The sequence below is a fragment of the Astyanax mexicanus genome, chromosome 20 (assembly GCF_023375975.1).
Source record: "Astyanax mexicanus isolate ESR-SI-001 chromosome 20, AstMex3_surface, whole genome shotgun sequence".
In the NCBI taxonomy this organism is placed as follows: domain Eukaryota; kingdom Metazoa; phylum Chordata; class Actinopteri; order Characiformes; family Acestrorhamphidae; genus Astyanax; species Astyanax mexicanus.
This window is the reverse complement of record NC_064427.1, coordinates 4,502,212-4,521,584: the sequence shown is the minus strand read 5'-3', so window position 1 is coordinate 4,521,584 and position 19,373 is coordinate 4,502,212. Positions and strand designations below refer to the sequence as shown.

The window sequence follows — 19,373 nt, the reverse complement described above, 5'->3', positions numbered from 1 at the left end:
ATAGCTCATATGTAGAGCTTCTGCTGTAGCTGCTGTACTCAGAGCTATCAGTGTCACTGCGTAGAGTCTGGCCTGCAGGTTGCTATGGTTTGAGTGTAAACAGAGCTGCTCCCGTGAGTGTGAGTGTGTGGTGCAGCGTCTGGGCAGACTGAATACAAACTGAGAGGGATGTTTTTGTGCTTTGATGTCTCTAGTTGTAGCTCTGAGGGAGGCGGTGGTGCACCTGTAGAACCACCTGAAGAGGAAACAGCTTCCAGGCAAGTACAGCACCTAGACTTATGTCTGGTTCACACTATATAATAGTATAAAGAATATAGAGCCTAATTTGCTTCTCCCAACAATTATATATAGTCTCCCGATGATCTCAGTGTAAAACAAGTTTACTGTTTAGCACTCCTGAAGTGTCCTGAAGTGTGGGGTGAATGTAATTTTTTCTGGACTAAGATATTACTGTATTATTATTTAATGTGACATACATTATTGTTCTATTAGTGACATAAAGTAGTCTTAAAATAGTTATATTTTAATCATTATAGAGTCGTTTTTCAAACTAGGATTGTTCTGAACAGCATTTTGAATACCAGTTTTTCTTAAAAAAAAAAAAAAACATTTTCCATTACGAATAGACTTAATCCCTATCCAAAAATTGCCCGTTTGTGATTAATAATGATTTTAGTCTTAAAATAATTATTTTATTAATTGCAATCATTTTTGGGGGAATATATTGTCCAGAACATTAACTATTTTGACAGACCTATTTAGTTGTATTTGGCTACTTTTAACGCCATAGATTTTGAAACATTTAACACAGAAAAAAAAGTATTTCTTGCATCATTCATGAATAGAAATATTTTATAATAACTTTTTCCCAATCATACACTTAGTTCTGTAAGTGAGGCCCCAGAACCAGCATCTTCTCAGCAGAACAACCAGCATTGTTCCCAAATGTCAAATCCTCCAGCTGCCCTTGGAACAATAAGCCATGCCCCCAGTAACGTTCTGCCTCAGAACGGAGCAAACACTCAGCCTGACCCGGTCAGACAGCTACTCCAGGATGAGCTTTTCAGACTTGTTCAGGTAGATGGAGATAGATTTTCTGACAATTAGTATATATAAAAAAAATTCTAATGTAATTAAAAAAAAAATTGTAATTCTAGTACATAAATAATTAAATCCCGTTGAACTTTTTTTGTTTGTTTGTTCAGTTGCAGCAGATCAACTTTATGAGTCTAATGCAAGTTGTGGGAGCGTCATTTACAAACCTGCCCCTGTCCCAATCCACCAATCCACTTTTGGCACAGCTCAGTATGCCTGGCTCCCAAACTGCAGCACCTGCACAACCACAGCACCATGCCAGTATGGCAGCTGTGGTACAGTCTGAACATGGCTTTCAGAGCATGAGCACCCAGACCTCTGAAAACATAAGACAAAAGAATGCAGACGGGCCTTTCTCTAAACCCCAGAACAGGACAACTAACATTGCAGATGAACAGCGGAATAGTGAGGCAGCCAGACCTTCATTAAGTCCTATTAACTCAAGACTCAACCCTCAGGTAACACTTTTACACACTTGGGCTACATTCACATGGGATGAAGTGGCTAAAATCTGATTGTTTGCATCAGTGTGACACAGATCTAATTTTTTCCAATCAGATTTGAGTCACTTTTTTATGTTGCCAGTTATGTATCCAAAGTGTGGGCATGCAATATGTATTTTAAACATGTCATGATTGAATGGTCATCAGCCAGCACTGGTAACATAGACAGATTACATACAGACAGATATATCATTGCATATATTTCTGTAAATTGTGAACCGTCACGTTAGCCAAATCCAGTTTGAGCAGAACATGTAAACTGATTGTGAACATAGCCTTAGAACCTGTTACACTGATATGTATGGTTTAGTTTGCCATTTGTGACCTAGTCAGGGTCTTATAAGATCAGCTTATTTTTTCTCAGATCTATTCAGGATCTCTTTATTTCGATCCAGATTTATCCTTTTTTTGTCTTCTATCTAAAATCAAATTTTAAGCTTCAATTTTTTGATTTGTCCAAATTCTCAACATGATAAAAGTCATAAGGTGCTACATTAAATGTCCTGTGATGTGACTAGAATCCAGAACTACAATCTAGAAATTACCAGGTGTACACAGGGTCTTAGTTATTTAATATTTTATTTTTTTTATCTGTAATACCATCTGTGATCTGGTCTTTGTTTCATTTCTCTGACTGTAGGAAAACCAGCAGCTAACCATTCGTTCTGATTGGCCTGAGGATGGCCAGACAGAAGGTAGACGTTTTATTCCTCCTTCTCAGGGGCTTCTCACCACTGTGGAGAATCAAACTCCCCCACAAGCAGGTCTTACCAGAGGCAGGCCCAATGACCGTTCCATCTTTAACCCTCCAGAGAGAACTGCCCCAGTAATGCAGGGGCTAAAGCTTCTCCAGCTGCCCTCTGCCCAACCTCCTCTACTGCGTCCCCCTCCTCCTCCTGCCCCAGTGAGAGAAGCCTGGGGAGCCCAAACCCTTCACCTCAGCAGCACTCACCATGAACCCAGCGTGATTAGGAGAGTAGAGGAGGACAGGAGCAGGACGAGTGCTGAGCCCACAGCAGTACCACCACACCTAAACCTTAACCAGTACACCAGGCAGTCTCCACCACAAGTTCTAGAAATATCATCAGAGAGGGGGGCAGTGGGAGAAGCCCTTTGCTTGCCTCCTGCATCCCACTCAGGGCTCCGGCTACTGCAGTTTCCACCTTCCTCTAAAGCTCAACCCATCCAGCTGCCTCAAATACCCAACTCTGCTCCAGTGAAGCAGCTCACGATGGGCCCTGCAGCAGTAGGCCCTTACCCCAGACTGCAGCTGCTGCGCACTGAACCCGAGCCACCAAGTGTATGTATTAAGCTATTGTAAACGCACTGTTTTTTTGCGGATTAAGATCTTTAAGGACCATTAGAGATTTGATTTTCTGTAGTAACTCATAACATGATCAGGAAGTATTACTAGATATTAGAGAAACTTGCTGAGTTTAAGCTCTAGCAGGTTCTGCCCATTTCCATTCCCCGTGTCCCATTTCTAGACATTTCTAAACAGTGTGTTTTTTGCTGAACAGGTAATCATTGAACTTCAGTAAGGTTGCTAACCATGGCTATGAAATTTGTATTACATTTAAGGAATTCACAGGTGATTTCAAAACTTTTAAATGTATGTTTTGTTTTGTGTAATTAATTATTAAACTATTACATTTTGTACTGCAAGATATATACATCAACATATGTTTTTACAGCTGATATAGAAGTAATTCCACGCTTTTGTGTTGAGGTTGTGTGTGTCTGTGTATATTAATATATCTGAAACAGAGTTTTGTGCTGTGTTGACCGTAGCACTTACAGTATGCTGCACCTCCTGTGCGTGTTCCTCGCCTGATCCCGCTGGAGGAGCTTTTGGGCTGGGCTGCTGGGAGGAGCCAGGGAATGGACCCTAAAATCCAGCTGCTCAAGACAGACATACTTCCAGAGAGAAGAACACACACAGCAACCCCCTCTAGGAAGAGGTACCTCATTAAATACTTACCGAATGCTGTTCTGGGTCATATATATATTTAATGTGCATTGATGTGAAGGGATGCTTATGTTTGGTCCAGGTGATATAACAATATAAAGGGTTTAATTACTCTGTGTACTGTAGATCTTGAGCTCAGCTCTCCAGTGAGGCAGATTATCAGGGCATGTGTTGGGTATCCCTGATCTGCCCTGCCATTTGTGCAGTTCTTAGTTATGCTTATTGTATCTGCCATGCTTTTCTTGTTTTTTTGACATGCTTTTCACAATTTCCTCAGGCTCAAAAGGAGGGAAATGAAAAAAAGAGAAGAAAAAGTTTTTGTCACCTTCAGATCAGACGACTCAATAATCCCCCCATCTCAGGTACAGAAATCAGGTTCTTCATTGCTAGAAAATTTTATTTACTTTAGTTAGAAGTGAAATTGGACTAGAGAGAGAGAGAAAGAGAGAGAGAGAGATTTTTATTTAAGAGAGTATCTTTTATATCTAGTGGTCTGAGTTTAAGCACAAGACCAAATAAACGCCAGTTCACCACCAGTTGATTCCTGTAAACTGATCTAATAAAAATAATTTTTCAGAATCAACACTGTATTGCAAAACAGAATATTGCGTTACTTTAATATATCGAATATACATACACTACATTATTTTTAATGGAACACATTGTATGCCTGCAGCCTGAGGAGAAAGAACCTACTCCAGATGCTGGCTATGCCATTCCTTTAGGTGAGTACATTCACAGAAACAGTGTCTCCACTGTTTTACTTAAACTCTGTGTATTCTGTATTTACCGGTACTCAACATTTACAGTACTTTTACATCATTGTTTGACAGGTTCCTTTGACTCAGTGCTGTCTGGTGAGAGGCTGCTTTCCGAGGCCTATTCCACATCAGCAGAGCTTCATGCATTTGCTTCCACACAAAAACAAGCTCCTGAAATCCAGGACGCTTGCACCAACACTGAGCCAGGTTTGTTAAATTAAGAAAACTATCAAAGTACAAAATGGGAATCGTCTGTTTTAAAGCCTTCATATTTATACTGTATGACATTTAAGGATGTTTTTTGATGTTTCTGCTGGCTTTGTTTCTCTAGCCTCACCTCGCCCTGTCACTGATAAAGCTGTTTCAGCCCAGCTTGCTGCATCTCCGGGTCATACATCTGCTCGTAAGTCCCATTATACATTGTAATTGAACCTTGATGTATTGAATTAAAGCAATGTCTGTATTTCCTTTGCTGTAAAATGTATCATTATCACATATTGATCATGATATATTGATCATGATAGAAACTATAGTCTTAAATTACTTTTGTCATGTCCCATAGAAGCTAAAGAACGCTGCTCAGATCCCACTGATCTGTGGGATAGGTCTGTGGGATATATATGTGTCTCCTGTATTAAATGAGAATGTGAATAGTAATACAATCTGGACTCAAGGAAAATTATAGCAAGATGCTGTCGGTTATTATCATTAGCACCCACTGTCCTGTTCAGTGCCTTCTACGTCATGTTCACTCACAAGATAAGAGCTTAGTGTCTTCATGAGGTACATGAGTCACCTAGAATAGTTTTCTCAGCATCTTTGAGGTAGTCTATGAAGGTGCTGAACAATAGTTACTGTTTTTCCTTTTCGTGCTGTGAAGCTCCAGCTCATCCCAAATCATCTCAAATCACCATCTAAGTTCATCAGGTTTAGGTCAGGGGATTGTAGAGGACAAACTCTTTTTTTTTTTTTTTTTTTTTTTTTTAACTGTTTACTATGTCATACCATACATGTCCCTTAATTGTTTTTATGTATTTAATATTAATCATCAATGTAGCAAATAACAAAGAAATATAGAAATAAAGAAATAAAAAAGAAAACCATTGAATGAAGGTGAAGGTGTGTCCAAACTTTTGACTGGTACTGTATACAGCTGTGTGCATACTTAATCAATTCTCTGAAGTAACACTTAAAGAACAAGTTACATACTGCTATCCCATGACTTTTGGCATGTCAGTGTAAAGGTGTCACATACTGAAAATTGGTTCACACTTTATTTCTGCCATCCCTGCAAAAGACAGATGTGTTGATATGGCCCCAGTTGTCCCACCAGATATGTTCCTCAACCTGCGCTTCAGGAGAGATGTAAATACCAAGCAACCAGAGAGCTCAGGGTTTGCAGAAACTAACGTGGTAAGCAGAGACCTGTTGTTTTACTTAATTTGATTATTATAAGATCTCATTCTCTTGAATACTATTCAATTAGTAAAAGATTATGTATTTTATTTAAGTTTTAGTAAATAAATTTTGTTTAAAAATGATATTAAATCCTTAAAAATTGGATGCACATTGTTTACAGGATTACTGCTGCCAGCGTTTGTGATTCAGAACTATACTGCAGATCTGTAGAAGTGTAATGTTTTACTCCACATTGAACCACATTGTTTCTATCTTTGTTAAGAACACGGCTGGCCGGAACTTTATCAGTGTTATCGATCTGGAGGACGTCAGTCTCCTGCAGGACCTGCCGCCTTCCCTGCCATCTTTTCAGACTCCTGCTCAAACCACATCAGCTTCTCCACCTACATCTGCTCAGCTTCATCTTTTAGCAGCTTCTGTGACCAACTCTGCTGCAACCAACACAGAGCTCCGTACAGAAGAGCAGGATGAGGAACTTCCTGGTACTTCAGTACTTTTTTCTGCATCAATGATTTTGTTAATGGATAATTCAGTTTAATACAGACAGAAGTCCTTGGTGTCCTCAACTGCTTCTTTTCTTACCCTCTATCCAGGTCCTTCTAACTCCTCACCTCCTGCAGCAATGAGGAACCTTCCTGAATTGGAACCTAGTGGAGATCCAGTCACCCTCAGAGTGCTGATGGACCTCCAAGCTCCAGAGAAGTCACTGTCTGCACGGCAGCAAAGAGACTCATTCCTGTTTTCTCGCAACCAAGTCTCGGCCCGTCTCGCTGAGATGGATGCCCAGTTGGCTGCACTGCAGGACATTGCTGACCGTATGGACCATGAATTTGCCAATACCAGGCTGGTGAGTTGAGTTCCGTTGCACTTCCATGTTCTATAAATAGAGGAAAACTTCACTGTGCTCCTCTGTGATTTCTTGTTTTTTTTTTCAGTTGGTGAACACTATAGAGACTCTGTGTCCAGCAGTGAAGCCTGTCGAGAGGGACAAACCATATTCTAGCACTTTCAGAGTTCTAAAAGGAGGTTGGTTAGAAAAACTTTTGCCTTCACCATTTTGATTATATATAAAGTTGATATTTTAAAGTTAAAAATAGGGCTCTATCCATATGTCTCTGGATCATGTTTAGACCTCATCCACAAATATCTTTTTAAAAGGACTTAATTTACGCTTACCAAAAACTGCCTTTTTCATTACAGTTCTTTTTGGTGGAGATTTTACAGAAGTTCTGTTTCTGTCACAATGCATGTTAATGGCTGAATCTTAAATACCTCCTCACTCCCTATATCCCTATATAGTTAACTACATACAGTACAACTCAAGTGTGTGGACACGCTTTCTCATTTAATGTTTTCCTTTCTTACTTTATTTATTTTCTACATTGTAGATTAATATTAAAGGCATGAAAATAATAATTGGACACATATGGAATTACATAGTAAACATAGTAATTTCTTGACTGATTCCTGAATATAGTGACACAGTACATAACATAGGGGGTAGTGTATAATTTGAGAACTTTTGATGTCTCTCTTTGAGGTACCATACAGGACAAGCATTCTCATCCATGGATTTTTTTTTCTGTATGGAATACTTTTAGAAAAATGAAATCATGGGAAATCATGTGAGAAAATAAACCTGCCAGTGTGGAAAAGCTCAATCGTTTATTCTACTGCCAGGAAAAGAGAAAACACATTTCAAACAACCTCCCCCGAACATTTTACCTAAATTGTGGGAATGCTGTACTTTTTAAGTAGCTCCAGAAATGTAAAAGAACTGATGTAATTTGCTTTCATACTCTACCTATCTGCAGCAAAGAGTTTTCGACACGTGGATCATCATGTTGATGAGCAGTTCAACATGGAAGAGGAAAAAAAAGAAGAGCAGATGGATGAAAGTTTTTTGACCTCTGCACTGAGTGATAATGTTTCTCTTGGTTTGGACGGGCTCTCGTCTCTCCGTCCACTTGCAACATCTACCCAGAGCTTGGCCAAGCATGCTCACACCTCTGCTGCAGGTATGCCAATTAATTAACTGTCTTTATAAACTACTGAATGACACTACTGATGTATCAACATGTATCTACGCTTTCTCCCTTTTGGAACAATATGTGAATCTTTTTATATATAGTACCAGTCGAAAGTTTGGACACACCTCTTCTTATTCAGTGTGTTTTCTTTCTTTTTATATTCTTTTTTCATTGTAAGTGTAATATTAAAGATTATATTAAAAGCTATACAGGAGCACATGCTAAATTATTCTGTAAACAAAAAGGTGTTCAACAAACCAGAATATGTTTTATACTTTTATACTTTTGATTCTTCTAAGTAGCACATTTATCTTAGAGGACAGATCTGCACACTTGATATTTTAATCTCTGTGTCTTCATGAGGGAGAGTCACCTGGAATAGTTTTCTCAGCCTCTTGAAGGAAGGAGTTCCTGGAGGTGCTGAACAATAGTTGTTCTTACCTGGTGTAAGTTACCTGTGCTCTCGATTAAATTAAGTGCTCAACTTGATCCTTGTGTTTCAGTGAAACCAGAGCAGTCTCAGTGGAATGCCAGCCGAGGTAAATGGCCTGTATACTGCACTCTTGCAAACAAAGCTGTTTTTTATAACATTGTTGTTCTTTTCTGTGCTGATATATTGTGGATTATTTTATTACAGAATTGATTGAATCATCTATGGATATCTCTGGCATGTAAGTATTGCCTAATTAGTAAAGCCTGTTTTATTGTTGCTAACTATATATGGAAAGGTTCAAATGCAAATCATGAGAAAATACATTTTTAGCAGTTTAATAAATTTCAACAAATTCATACATATTTTAGCAATTAGGTATTATGATAGAATCAGCTCATTAGATGCAATATGTGGATAGATTGAACTGGGGCACTTGATCACTTGAACAAAGGGTTTATGCTGCTTTGGTTTGAGTAACTGTCTCTACTGTCCAGGGAGCACCATCACTCCAGAGAGCACAGTCCCCCTGCTCCTTAGCTCATTACCAGGGGGCTTGCACCATTAGACTTGGTGCAAGTATTTGCATATCATTTTTATATTTCAGAATGTGTGTGTGTGCTTTAAAACATCTTCACTTAAGTAGCTAGATGCATTTATTAAAAGTGTTCACAATCATTTAGAAATAAAAAGAGTTCAACCTCTTATCTGATCTTTATTTTCAGACCAGCTGATAACACCCTGGGTCTGAGTGGGCTGAGCGATGTTGCCGATATCTTGGGAGATTTGGTGAAGCAGGGGGCGCTGTCCCCCTCAGCACTGCGTCTTTCTTCATCAGTGGCCAGACAGAGCAGGTACGGTCTGAGAGCTGGATTAGTTTTGTAGTTTAGTCTGAGTTTAGATAAATGTAAATCATTTACTATGAAATGTTAATGTACTGAGGCAAAAGCTTAATTTTTGCTTTCATTTGATTTTAAACCACAAACTTTATTTCATTGATTATTAATATTATTATTTTAATCTTTATAGTTTGTTTTTGGTATTTATAGTGCTGGACAATATGGGCCTAATATAGTTGTACAAAATTTAAGGATGTTTATATGATAAAGCTGTTCTTGGCAACAGTGCAAAACACAGGTTTGTTTTTTATTAAATTATATTTTATAAAAATATACTAGTGCAACAAAATAAATATTTATCATTCAACCAGTTCTACGTTAGCTCTACTGTGTAAACAGCATTAACTTTTCAAACCTCTGTAGAATACAAAATATGTCACATTGAAATTTGTAATATACAGGTGCTGGTCAACGAATTAGAATAATTTGAAATAGTGCAATCATGAAATTCTTTGAATGCATTTTTTGTGCAGAAAGCAAATCAGGTGTTCACCGCACCTGTCCTACTCGTTAGACTAATCACAGAACTCGTTACCTGGAAAAAAATTTGCTCAGCTGAGCTTTCCAAAAGGCCCATTTAGGCCATTTAACTGTGACACTGTTGTTTTATTGAATTAGAATAATGGAGAAACCGTTTCATTGAATTAGAATAAATGCTCGAATTTTTGTTTTCTGTGAAGAGTGTTCACTGTGCAGTATAAAGTCAGGGTTGAGTAGAATTTCTAAGTTGTAAAATCAATCATGGGTAAGCAGCACGACCTCTCAACCGGAATAGTGGCTCAAATTCAAGACCTTCGCCAACAAGGCTTGACCCAAACTAAAATTGCTGAGCAGCTCGGCATCAGCCAGTCTTCCGTCTGCAAAGCTCTCAAGAAAAACTGCAGCAAGCGCACCGACTGTTCCGGCGTCCGAAAAACTTCTGCTCGCGATAACAAGCAGCTGAGAAAGATCGCAGTCAGCAACCTGTTCAAGTCCACTTCCGAGCTCACCGACTTGTGGAACAAGCAGACCGGCGCTGACGTCTCCAGATCAACCACTTACCGTCGTCTGCGCAAACTCGGCTTCAAATCTCGCGTTCCAGCAGTAAAACCGATGCTGAAAAAGAAACAAATGGAGAAACGGCTGAAGTGGGCCAAAGAACACGGCGAGTGGACTGCTGAAGACTGGCAGAAAGTGTGGTCTTCAGTGACGAATCACGCTTCTGCATCTCCTTCGGTGACCAAGGTCCTCGTGTCTGGCGTCGTGGTGGCGAAACCTACAACCACGAGTGCGTGAAAAGATCCGTCAAGTTTCCCCAGAGCGTTATGGTCTGGGGATGCATGTCCGCTCGAGGTGTAGGGAAACTCTGCTTCCTCAAGAAGACTGTCAATGCTGCCGTATATCAAGATGTTCTGGAAACGTTCCTGATTCCGACTGTTGAGGAACAGTTCGGCGAAGAAGACTTCATATTTCAACAGGATCTTGCACCGGCTCATGCGGCAAAGTCGACCAAAGATTGGTTCACTAAAAAACAGCTTGAAGTTTTGGCATGGCCGGCCAACTCGCCTGACCTCAATGTCATTGAAAACCTTTGGGCCATCGTCAAGCGGAAAATTCGCGACAGAAAGCCTACTACGCTGGACCAACTGAAGCAGAACATCGCCACTGCCTGGGAAGCTGTGAGTGCGGAAACTTGCGACAAGCTGGTCAAATCGATGCCGCGGAGACTTCAGGCAGTCATACAAGCCAAGGGGGCAGCCACAAAATACTTAGAAAGTGATGATTGTAATTATAATAAAAATTATTCTAATTCAATGAAACGGTTTCTCCATTATTCTAATTCAATAAAACAACAGTGTCACAGTTAAATGGCCTAAATGGGCCTTTTGGAAAGCTCAGCTGAGCAAATTTTTTTCCAGGTAATGAGTTCTGTGATTAGTCTAACGAGTAGGACAGGTGCGGTGAACACCTGATTTGCTTTCTGCACAAAAAATGCATTCAAAGAATTTCATGATTGCACTATTTCAAATTATTCTAATTCGTTGACCAGCACCTGTATAACAAAAAATCTACCTTAATGTTAAAGTGCAGTGTATGCACATAAACTGCAAACATAACAAATTGTACCAAAAATATCATTCACAGTAAATAGCTAAACAAATACAAAATTGTCTACTTTTTAGAAAGAATGACAGTACTTTTTTTATTATTTGTTCGAAAATTATAATACTAGGGTATGGCACACCTCTAGGTACTTATTACATTTCTATTTATTTATTTATTATTTATTTTTTTTTGGTGATCAGCCGGCTTCAGGAGCAGCAGAGGAAAACTATGATGGATGAGGAGACAAGTGAGCTGAGGACCTGGATGAAGAAGAAGCAGCGTGAAAGACTGGTGGAGTATCGAAAACAAAGGGAGGAGAAAAGAGAGAGAGAGCGCAAACCCTTCACGCCTCCAGTCTCAGTGGTAGATATTGGCTTTCTAGTATTATTTTCCTAAGCATTTAAATTTATGTTTAATTTGTTTTTTATTGTCCTTGATGGTAGTTAGAAATGATATAAAGCAGCATCCAGCCAATATAGTCAATTGCATACACTAAAATATATAAAAGGTACAAAATAAATAATAATTAGAAAATAAATAAGATCCTGTGTAATAATTGTAATATTACTCTCCCACCACTGTCCACATGATTCATTTATATTCATTTATAAGTCTGTATCACCTAATAGTCCAGAAATGCATGTGTAAAGTGTGTCCTGTAGCCGTGTCCTCTTTAAATTTGATTTTTTTTTTAAGCACTGTTAAACGTTCTTTAAGTAACTTCTTTTCCTTGAACCCTTAATAGAATCCATCGTCTAAAGACTTAACAATCAACAAAAAGAAGAAAGAGGAGAGAGATAAGTACGTTATTGTGAGAATTCACATTTTTGCTGTGTTATTCTAGGTGTACTGTGCTAACGCTAGCTGTCTGTACTGTTGTAGAATGGCCCTACTGGAGCACCATTCCCAGAGAGCCCAGGAAGCCTGCAGCCTGATCACAGACCTGCTTACTGCCCCTCTCCACCTCCCCACTGCCTCAAGCAGCACCACCATGAACCAGACCCGAGAGTCTAGGCCCAGGCGAGTGTGCACTCTACTTAAGAGCCATTCTTTTTCTAATCTAGTCTCTAAATAATGAAAATTGTGTATTAAAATTAAAATAAAAACTAGATATAACTGTTTTTGCTTGTGCAGGAGCCAAAACCAGTCTATAGCGAGGAGTAAGAAAAGTCCTAAAGGACAAAGAGGACGAGCACGGTCCGTCTCGGCTCTTGGGAAGACCGTGGTGCTGCAGAGAAGAAGTGCATCAGGACCACCTGGGACCCTCAGCAGCAGACTTGGGCTCCATAGACCAGGTTCCTTTCTACTTTCCTGTGCTCAATAATGTGTCAATAAATGTAATTTTATTATTTTGGTGTACAGATTAAAAAGGCAGCCACCTTTTGTGATTTATTTATCATGGTTACATTTTGGATCATGTTGATAATTGGTACTCTTAAAAACAGTGTCAATAGAGAAGGGATGTAATTCTGACCTGGCCTTACTGTATTTAATAGGGATCCACCAAAATGATGAATTGTGTGTATTAATAAAAGAAATAAAGATTTTTTTTAAAAACCTAAACATGTTTAACCTTTCAGCAGACAAACATCAACAAAGCACAATATAAAATTGTTAAAAAAAAAAGAAAAAATATTTAATGGCTTAATTAAAATTAATTCAGTCTTTTAAATTATTCAAATTATCCAAAGTGCTTTTTTAAAATGTTTGCCTAAAGTTTACCTAAAAACTATTCACTGTATCGTAAAATCTCAAATTTCACGACTCAATTATAGAATTATTTTTAAAATATAAAATACCTACCAGACCATTTTAAACAATTAGAAATATCCCAGAATGCTTTTTAGTCTTATGCTTAAAAACACTAAAATGTGTTTTAAACAAAAAATAAGTTACTTTGTTTTATATTATTGTAATTGTAATGAATGCATTACCATACTTTGACAGCACTAATACTTCCTCCTCCTTTTTTTTTATTTTATTTTAAATTAGCAAGTGCACTTCCAGGTGATCGCCTGTCGCAGGTCACACGGCGGGGCATGCTGACTGACCTGAGAGGACGACCAAGGGTGAAAATCACACCCCCAAGTAAGCTTTAAATCAGATATATTTACTTTAATTCAGTGAAAATCAGCTTAAAAATGGAACTGTGATTTTGATTCTCCCTATCTAACTCTTTCTCTCTCTCTAACTCTCTCTTTCTCTCTCACTCTCTGTTGATATAATTCAGGCCCTCATGCTGGTCTAAACAGGACCCCAGTAGAACAGAAAACCACAAGACAGAAAGAGCTGTCCTATCTGGAGGACACAGAGGAGCGGGACGTGGTGAGCCCCTGGGACACTCCCGCTGAGATCCGCAGAATCCTTGGGCTTGAGAGAAACGACAGGGAGCAGGTAGAAAGAAATAAGTTGCTGTCACACAAAACCGTATTATCTCCAAAATGGCAAATTAACTGTGGAAGTCAATGTAAAAATGTTTATTTCAATTTAATTAATTCCTAGATATATAGAGTGCATTAGTATTATGATCATTGACTTCTATTACAATCTGGTTAAAATCTCAATTAGCGGTATGCCGCATCATATAATACACAATAATATCGCCATGTTGCAGTAGTGTATTCTTAAAATTAATTAATAACTCAGTGTTTTGTCAAAGTGCCAAGAATATCGTTATTGCAATATTTTAGGGCCGTATCCAGTCAGTAATTATATGATGTACATATAACGTGTCTTAAAGCAACTTGGTTAATTCTAAGGGCTAAAGTATCTACAAAAAATGTTCAGGTAATCGTGAATTATGATATGAGTTTTGGTATGGAGATATGATATGAATTAACCATACACATAAAACTGTAGAAACATAAATAACCCATTATGCTTGGGAAAAATATGGGCCATTTAAAACATACTGATCTGTTCATTAATTCATTTACTTTATTTCTGTGTCAGTGTTGTGATTGTCCAATGTAATATTCAGAAAGTATGTGTATCTGTGTTATATGGTTGTTTCATACTCATAGAATTTGTGGTTGTTCTCTTCAGGATCTGGAGGTGGATGAACAGGGGAGGCTAGGCGCTCTTTCAGAAAGTACAGGCAGTTTGCTAAGTAAACTGGATTGGGCAGACATTGAGAGAATTGTGGCTGAAGAAGAAGACATGGATGGCTGAAGCCTGGATATATGCGCGCTCTTCATCACTCTTATTTATAATATTGCTTACAGCTGGGATATATTTGCAGCCATGGACATAAACTGTTTATTCTTCAAGCAGGTACTTTATACAATGCTGGGTATTAAGTCTTTCTTTGTATTGCTTTTATACTGAATAAAAATATTTATTTGATCTGTTTTGGTAGTACCGGTACATAATTATTTTCTCAGCAATGACCTGAATAGAAATTAAAACAAGCACAAAAGAGCAAGTGATGTAAAAATAAATGTCATGTTTGAAGTGTTTTGTATTTTTTATTTTTTTTTTCAAATAAAATTTTATTACAATTAAATTCAAATATATTTTCAGAAGTATGAATGTAAATGTGTGGTTGTTATTGTTGTGTAAAAAAACATTTCTTTCTTATAATCTTTTGTTCAAAATTCATGTATTTTTTTAATACTACAATATATATTATACAAAAGTCCAAGTTTAGGTCTGGGGTACCTCCCTAAAATTATTTTTTGCAACTTGGGATGTCTGTGTACATATTATATAATGTTATATAAAAGCCTGCCAATCATTCTGTAATCAAGCAATATGTGGACAAATAATGATTAATTAATAATTTATTTATTTATTTATTTGGGATATTTAATCATTTTATATTTCAAATCCAGTGTATTAATAGTTTTAATTATTAAAAGCGTATTATTCAGATCATTAAAAGTATTGTTTAATTGCATTATTATGCTAAAGTATGATTAATGTATCTGAATAAATTGTTTTAAAAGACAGTAATGTCATATCGCAATATTTAGGACTATTTATCGTTTAAAACCGTGGCTCTCGTGACAGACATCAGCTGTAACATTAAGGCTTTTAGTTTATAAAGGACTTTTATTTTGAAGGGAAGCGGCGTGCGTGCTTCAGAAACTACAGCGAATGTTGACATCGTAGAAAAATGGCGGCCCGCGGGAACGGCAGCGGTGTGTTTAACTTTAATTAAATTTATAGTGAACTTTAAATCTGCGGTTTATTTTATATCTACAGTGTTTAATGACTGGATGAGAGTTTTATATGGAAATATTAATTATATAGTATCTGTAGTTAGTCTGAGGGCAGGAGAGCTGAGAGTGTTTAGCCTCGTATCTCCTACTGACTCTGTTCATTTAACTTACAGCTTTAAACTCTTACTCCCTGCTCTTACACTGCTCTCACCCTACTCTCACTCTGTTCTTACTCTGCTCTCACTGTGCTCTCACCCTACTCTCACTCTGTTCTCTCACTCTGCTCTTACTCTTCTCTCTCACCCTACTCTCACTGTGCTCTCACCCTACTCTTACTCTTCTCTCTCACCCTACTCTCACTGTGCTCTCACCCTACTCTTACTCTTCTCTCTCACCCTACTCTCACTGTGCTCTCACCCTACTCTTACTCTTCTCTCTCACCCTACTCTCACTGTGCTCTCACCCTACTCTTACTCTTCTCTCTCACCCTACTCTCACTGTGCTCTCACCCTACTCTTACTCTTCTCTCTCACCCTACTCTCACTGTGCTCTTACTCTTCTCTCTCACCCTACTCTCACTGTGCTCTCACCCTACTCTTACTCTTCTCTCTCACCCTACTCTCACTGTGCTCTTACTCTGCTCTCACTGTGCTCTTACACTGCTCTCTCACCCTGTTCTCACTCTGCTCTCACTTCTGACACTCTCACTGTAGTCTTTTGGACTAAATGAATAAATGTGTGTTTTTGTATTTTGTCAGAGAACAGTGGAGAGGATATCTCCTCAGTTATGGGATTCTCTGGTTTTGGTGAGTATTTATATACACCTATTATTACTCATTCAGTGGCAGACTGTCCCAGTCCTGTTCCACGGACAGTCCCGAAGTATTTTGTCCCTCAGTCCAAAAGACTGTCCAACTGCCCCCATTTCTGCAGACACACCTTTCTAGATGCTATATTTTTATTATTTTACCCCGTTCTGTACTACTCGTTTTTTTTCTGTCTGTTTGTCTGTCTATAAAACACATACTGTTATATTAGTGATTTTATTTTTGCAACGAATAGACCCTGGATTTGTGTTGGAAATTACCTGAATAAATACTTATTCAGTGAATTTTAGTCTCTAATCTGTTTTACAATATGGAACACTTTTGATGCATTACTTATTATGATAAATTGATGAATTGGTCTTGCTGGTTAGTTTGCTCTACTGTTTTAGGCTTAGAACATTTATAAACGTTGACTTGTTTGTTAGTTTTTTGATTTTCTCTTTTTTTCTCTTCTTCCTACAGGAAAAAAGGCTCGAACGTTTGATCTAGATGCCATTTTTGAGCAGACTCGGAGGACGGCTATAGAGAGGAGTCAGCGAATTTTAGGTCAGTATTAACCTCCAGGTGATGGTGGATTGAAACTACTTACAGGAAACTACATTTTATACTAGTGCAGAATTAAATAATGTGTTAATGCTGTGTCCTGTGTCGGAGTGTACTATATCATATCATATACACAATATATTGTGGCGCTGTAATATCGTGATTTAACAAAATTCATTTTGTGATAATAGCAGTATTCTCTCTTGAAAGCATGCACAACTTTTGTTGTTAATTTATTATTATTGTTTACAAAATAAGACTATTATTATTATTTTAATGTATTGCGCATTCCTAGTCCTGTGGTCAGGTCTGTGTATTGATATGATTTGTTTATTAATGAAGCTGCTGTATTTTTTAGAGGACAGGCAGAAAGCTGAACTGAGCGCTGGTCCCAGCAGTGATGCCAGTTCTGCCTCCAAACACCAGGAAAAACCATCAGCATCCACATCCAGGTGAGCTTAGACACCATGGCCTTAATACCTGTTCAGTTGTTTAGTTCAGTTTAGGTCTTTAGTCTCTAATTTAAATAAGAGGGATCTTTTTTTAGAGGATAGAACACATGATGTAATATTACTGATTATTAAGCTCATATTAAATCGTTAAACCCACATCTACAACCCACATCTGATACATCAAGATGCATTGTGCTGATTGCCAATCGTGCGCTCTCAAGGCTCTGGCAGCTGATGGCAGCTGCATGTCCTGGATTCAAACCAGCAGTCTCCCTATCATAGTGTGTTTCACAAACAGTTTTAATTTTTATGCTCTGTGATTGGAATTATTATTTTTGTAAATATCTTAAATAAATAAGACGTACATACAATAAAACCACAGTTTTTAAACAAAGTTGGCATAACAGTTTGAATATTGAGGTGATCTCCATGTTTTCTATGATAAATCTCTAAAATAATTTTGTGACAGATCTGCATTAAAGACTTCATAGTTCTTTTACTGATATATTGTTTTATTGTGAGCAGGCAGCAGGCAAGTGATGACAGCAGCGACAGCAGCGACTCTGAACCCATCGGCCCCCCTCTGCCCCCGGGTCTCTCCGCTCAGCCTGAGGAGGAGGAGGATGAGCTGATTGGACCCCCGCTCCCACCAGGGTACGGCGGCAGTAGAGCGGACGACGACGATGATGATGACGACGACGATGATGGTGATAATGACACCGCAGAGGATGATGACGTAAGTGTAATCCCAGCAGCTGTTTTCCCAGGGAAGTTTTGAAGTGCATGCTTTGCAAGTTTGCGTTTCTCTTCGGAGAATTAAAGGGATATTTTGGCAGAAATCTGATAAACATGGCGTATCCCTGAGCCCAGATGCAGAGGATTAGACAAGGGAGTGTTTGGAATCTGACGCTTGCTTCTTATTTTAGAAGATGACATAACAAGGCTAATGTTTTATATGTTTTACAGTATTTGTGTATTTTATTTGATCATTTTACCACAAAAATATTGTATCTCCAAAAAGCCAGTTTTACATGAAAAAAACATGTAAAACACTAAAAAAATATTTATTTATTTATTTATTCAAGTAATTTTGATTTTATTTATAGAGTTATCAGTTATATAAAACATAACAAAATAACATAAGATTTTTTTGCATGATTGCAAAATAAGGAGTGTTTTTATTCTACTGTGTTTGTATATACAGTCCATTCAGAATATTATGACCACTTTCTTGTTTCTCTACTCACTGCCTTTTTTTTTTTTTTTGTTATAAAATATCTAAAATAGTCCAAAATGACTTGAATCAATAAAATATTGTTATGGTTCTACCAGGTTTTTTATTTTCATGTAAAACTGGCTTTTTGGAGATACAAAATTTTAGTGGTAGAGTGAAAAATTTAAATGCACAAATATTTTAGAACATAAAACATTAGCCTGGTTATTTGTAGTATATTTGTAGTTCTATTACAGACTGTAATCCTGTATCGGTTCCTCTGCATATTTTAAAACAAGTGTAGAAACAAGGATGTGGTTTGTATATTCTGACTGTATTTATGGGGCCCCTTATTTTTTTTGCAGTCTGATCTCTTACCATTAGGGAGCAGCAGAGTCTAATTATACACTGGTGCATTCTCCATTTAATCCTTATGTTCTTTTTGAGGAACTTGAATGAATTACATTACATACCTTTTCCTCATTATTTATTTATTTATTTATTCATGCAAGCCACATTTTTTTTCACCTGCAGGCCCTTGTTTAAATCTTCCATTAATATAATACACATGATTTTTAATACAATATATATTTTTTGACATATTTTTTGTATATTTTTGCCATTCACTTATTATTTGTAGTTTTATTTTCATCCCTTCTTACTCCCATTTACATTCCTCTTAATTGTTACCCTTAACAAATCCCAGTGTCCCTCTTGTTTGACAGACACCAACCTGCATGTACATATTTAGTACAGGACAGCTCTGCAAGCTCTAATCCACAGTCAAATTAATCCTCACTTATCTATTTGTTGTTTTTACATCCCTCATTCTTTTAGTTTAGCTGCTCAAACATTCCCTTAAATTTCTTCAGGAAATGCTATTTTAGCACGTTACTGATTCCAAATTAATCCAATGTGTTAACGCTATTATTTATTTTTAATATAATATTACTAGGCATAACTACATCCAATAAAATGAGACAT

The 19,373-nt window shown here is 37.6% G+C and overlaps 2 protein-coding genes across 10 annotated transcripts in view; both read left to right on the top strand.

Annotated features, from left to right (window-relative positions):
* Positions 1 to 14,540, top strand: part of cplane1 (ciliogenesis and planar polarity effector 1) — a 32,615-nt gene extending 18,075 nt beyond the window's left edge. For 6 of the 9 annotated variants that reach the window (XM_049468393.1, XM_049468392.1, XM_007244796.4 and 3 more), the window contains 24 exons: positions 195 to 257; positions 885 to 1,077; positions 1,206 to 1,553; positions 2,239 to 2,898; positions 3,390 to 3,559; positions 3,845 to 3,929; positions 4,244 to 4,292; positions 4,401 to 4,535; positions 4,660 to 4,731; positions 5,626 to 5,741; positions 6,010 to 6,229; positions 6,341 to 6,594; positions 6,683 to 6,773; positions 7,562 to 7,765; positions 8,281 to 8,316; positions 8,415 to 8,448; positions 8,933 to 9,061; positions 11,392 to 11,554; positions 11,937 to 11,992; positions 12,074 to 12,211; positions 12,326 to 12,486; positions 13,184 to 13,279; positions 13,422 to 13,585; positions 14,237 to 14,540. In XM_049468393.1, coding sequence (XP_049324350.1) covers positions 195 to 257; positions 885 to 1,077; positions 1,206 to 1,553; positions 2,239 to 2,898; positions 3,390 to 3,559; positions 3,845 to 3,929; positions 4,244 to 4,292; positions 4,401 to 4,535; positions 4,660 to 4,731; positions 5,626 to 5,741; positions 6,010 to 6,229; positions 6,341 to 6,594; positions 6,683 to 6,773; positions 7,562 to 7,765; positions 8,281 to 8,316; positions 8,415 to 8,448; positions 8,933 to 9,061; positions 11,392 to 11,554; positions 11,937 to 11,992; positions 12,074 to 12,211; positions 12,326 to 12,486; positions 13,184 to 13,279; positions 13,422 to 13,585; positions 14,237 to 14,362 — 3,763 coding nt within the window. In that variant the 3' untranslated portion in view covers positions 14,363 to 14,540. Of the gene's footprint in view, positions 1 to 194; positions 258 to 884; positions 1,078 to 1,205; positions 1,554 to 2,238; positions 2,899 to 3,389; positions 3,560 to 3,844; positions 3,930 to 4,243; positions 4,293 to 4,400; positions 4,536 to 4,659; positions 4,732 to 5,625; positions 5,742 to 6,009; positions 6,230 to 6,340; positions 6,595 to 6,682; positions 6,774 to 7,561; positions 7,766 to 8,280; positions 8,317 to 8,414; positions 8,449 to 8,932; positions 9,062 to 11,391; positions 11,555 to 11,936; positions 11,993 to 12,073; positions 12,212 to 12,325; positions 12,487 to 13,183; positions 13,280 to 13,421; positions 13,586 to 14,236 lie in introns of those variants that run through there. The other 3 variants (XM_049468398.1, XM_049468396.1, XM_049468399.1) reach the window with 3 other exon arrangements.
* Positions 14,541 to 15,244: 704 nt separating this feature from the next.
* Positions 15,245 to 19,373, top strand: part of LOC103032235 (WD repeat-containing protein 70) — a 72,312-nt gene continuing 68,183 nt past the window's right edge. The window contains exons 1-5 of the mRNA XM_007244798.4: positions 15,245 to 15,333; positions 16,113 to 16,160; positions 16,644 to 16,727; positions 17,083 to 17,176; positions 17,702 to 17,912. Coding sequence (XP_007244860.3) covers positions 15,309 to 15,333; positions 16,113 to 16,160; positions 16,644 to 16,727; positions 17,083 to 17,176; positions 17,702 to 17,912 — 462 coding nt within the window. The 5' untranslated portion in view covers positions 15,245 to 15,308. The remainder of the gene's footprint in view (positions 15,334 to 16,112; positions 16,161 to 16,643; positions 16,728 to 17,082; positions 17,177 to 17,701; positions 17,913 to 19,373) is intronic.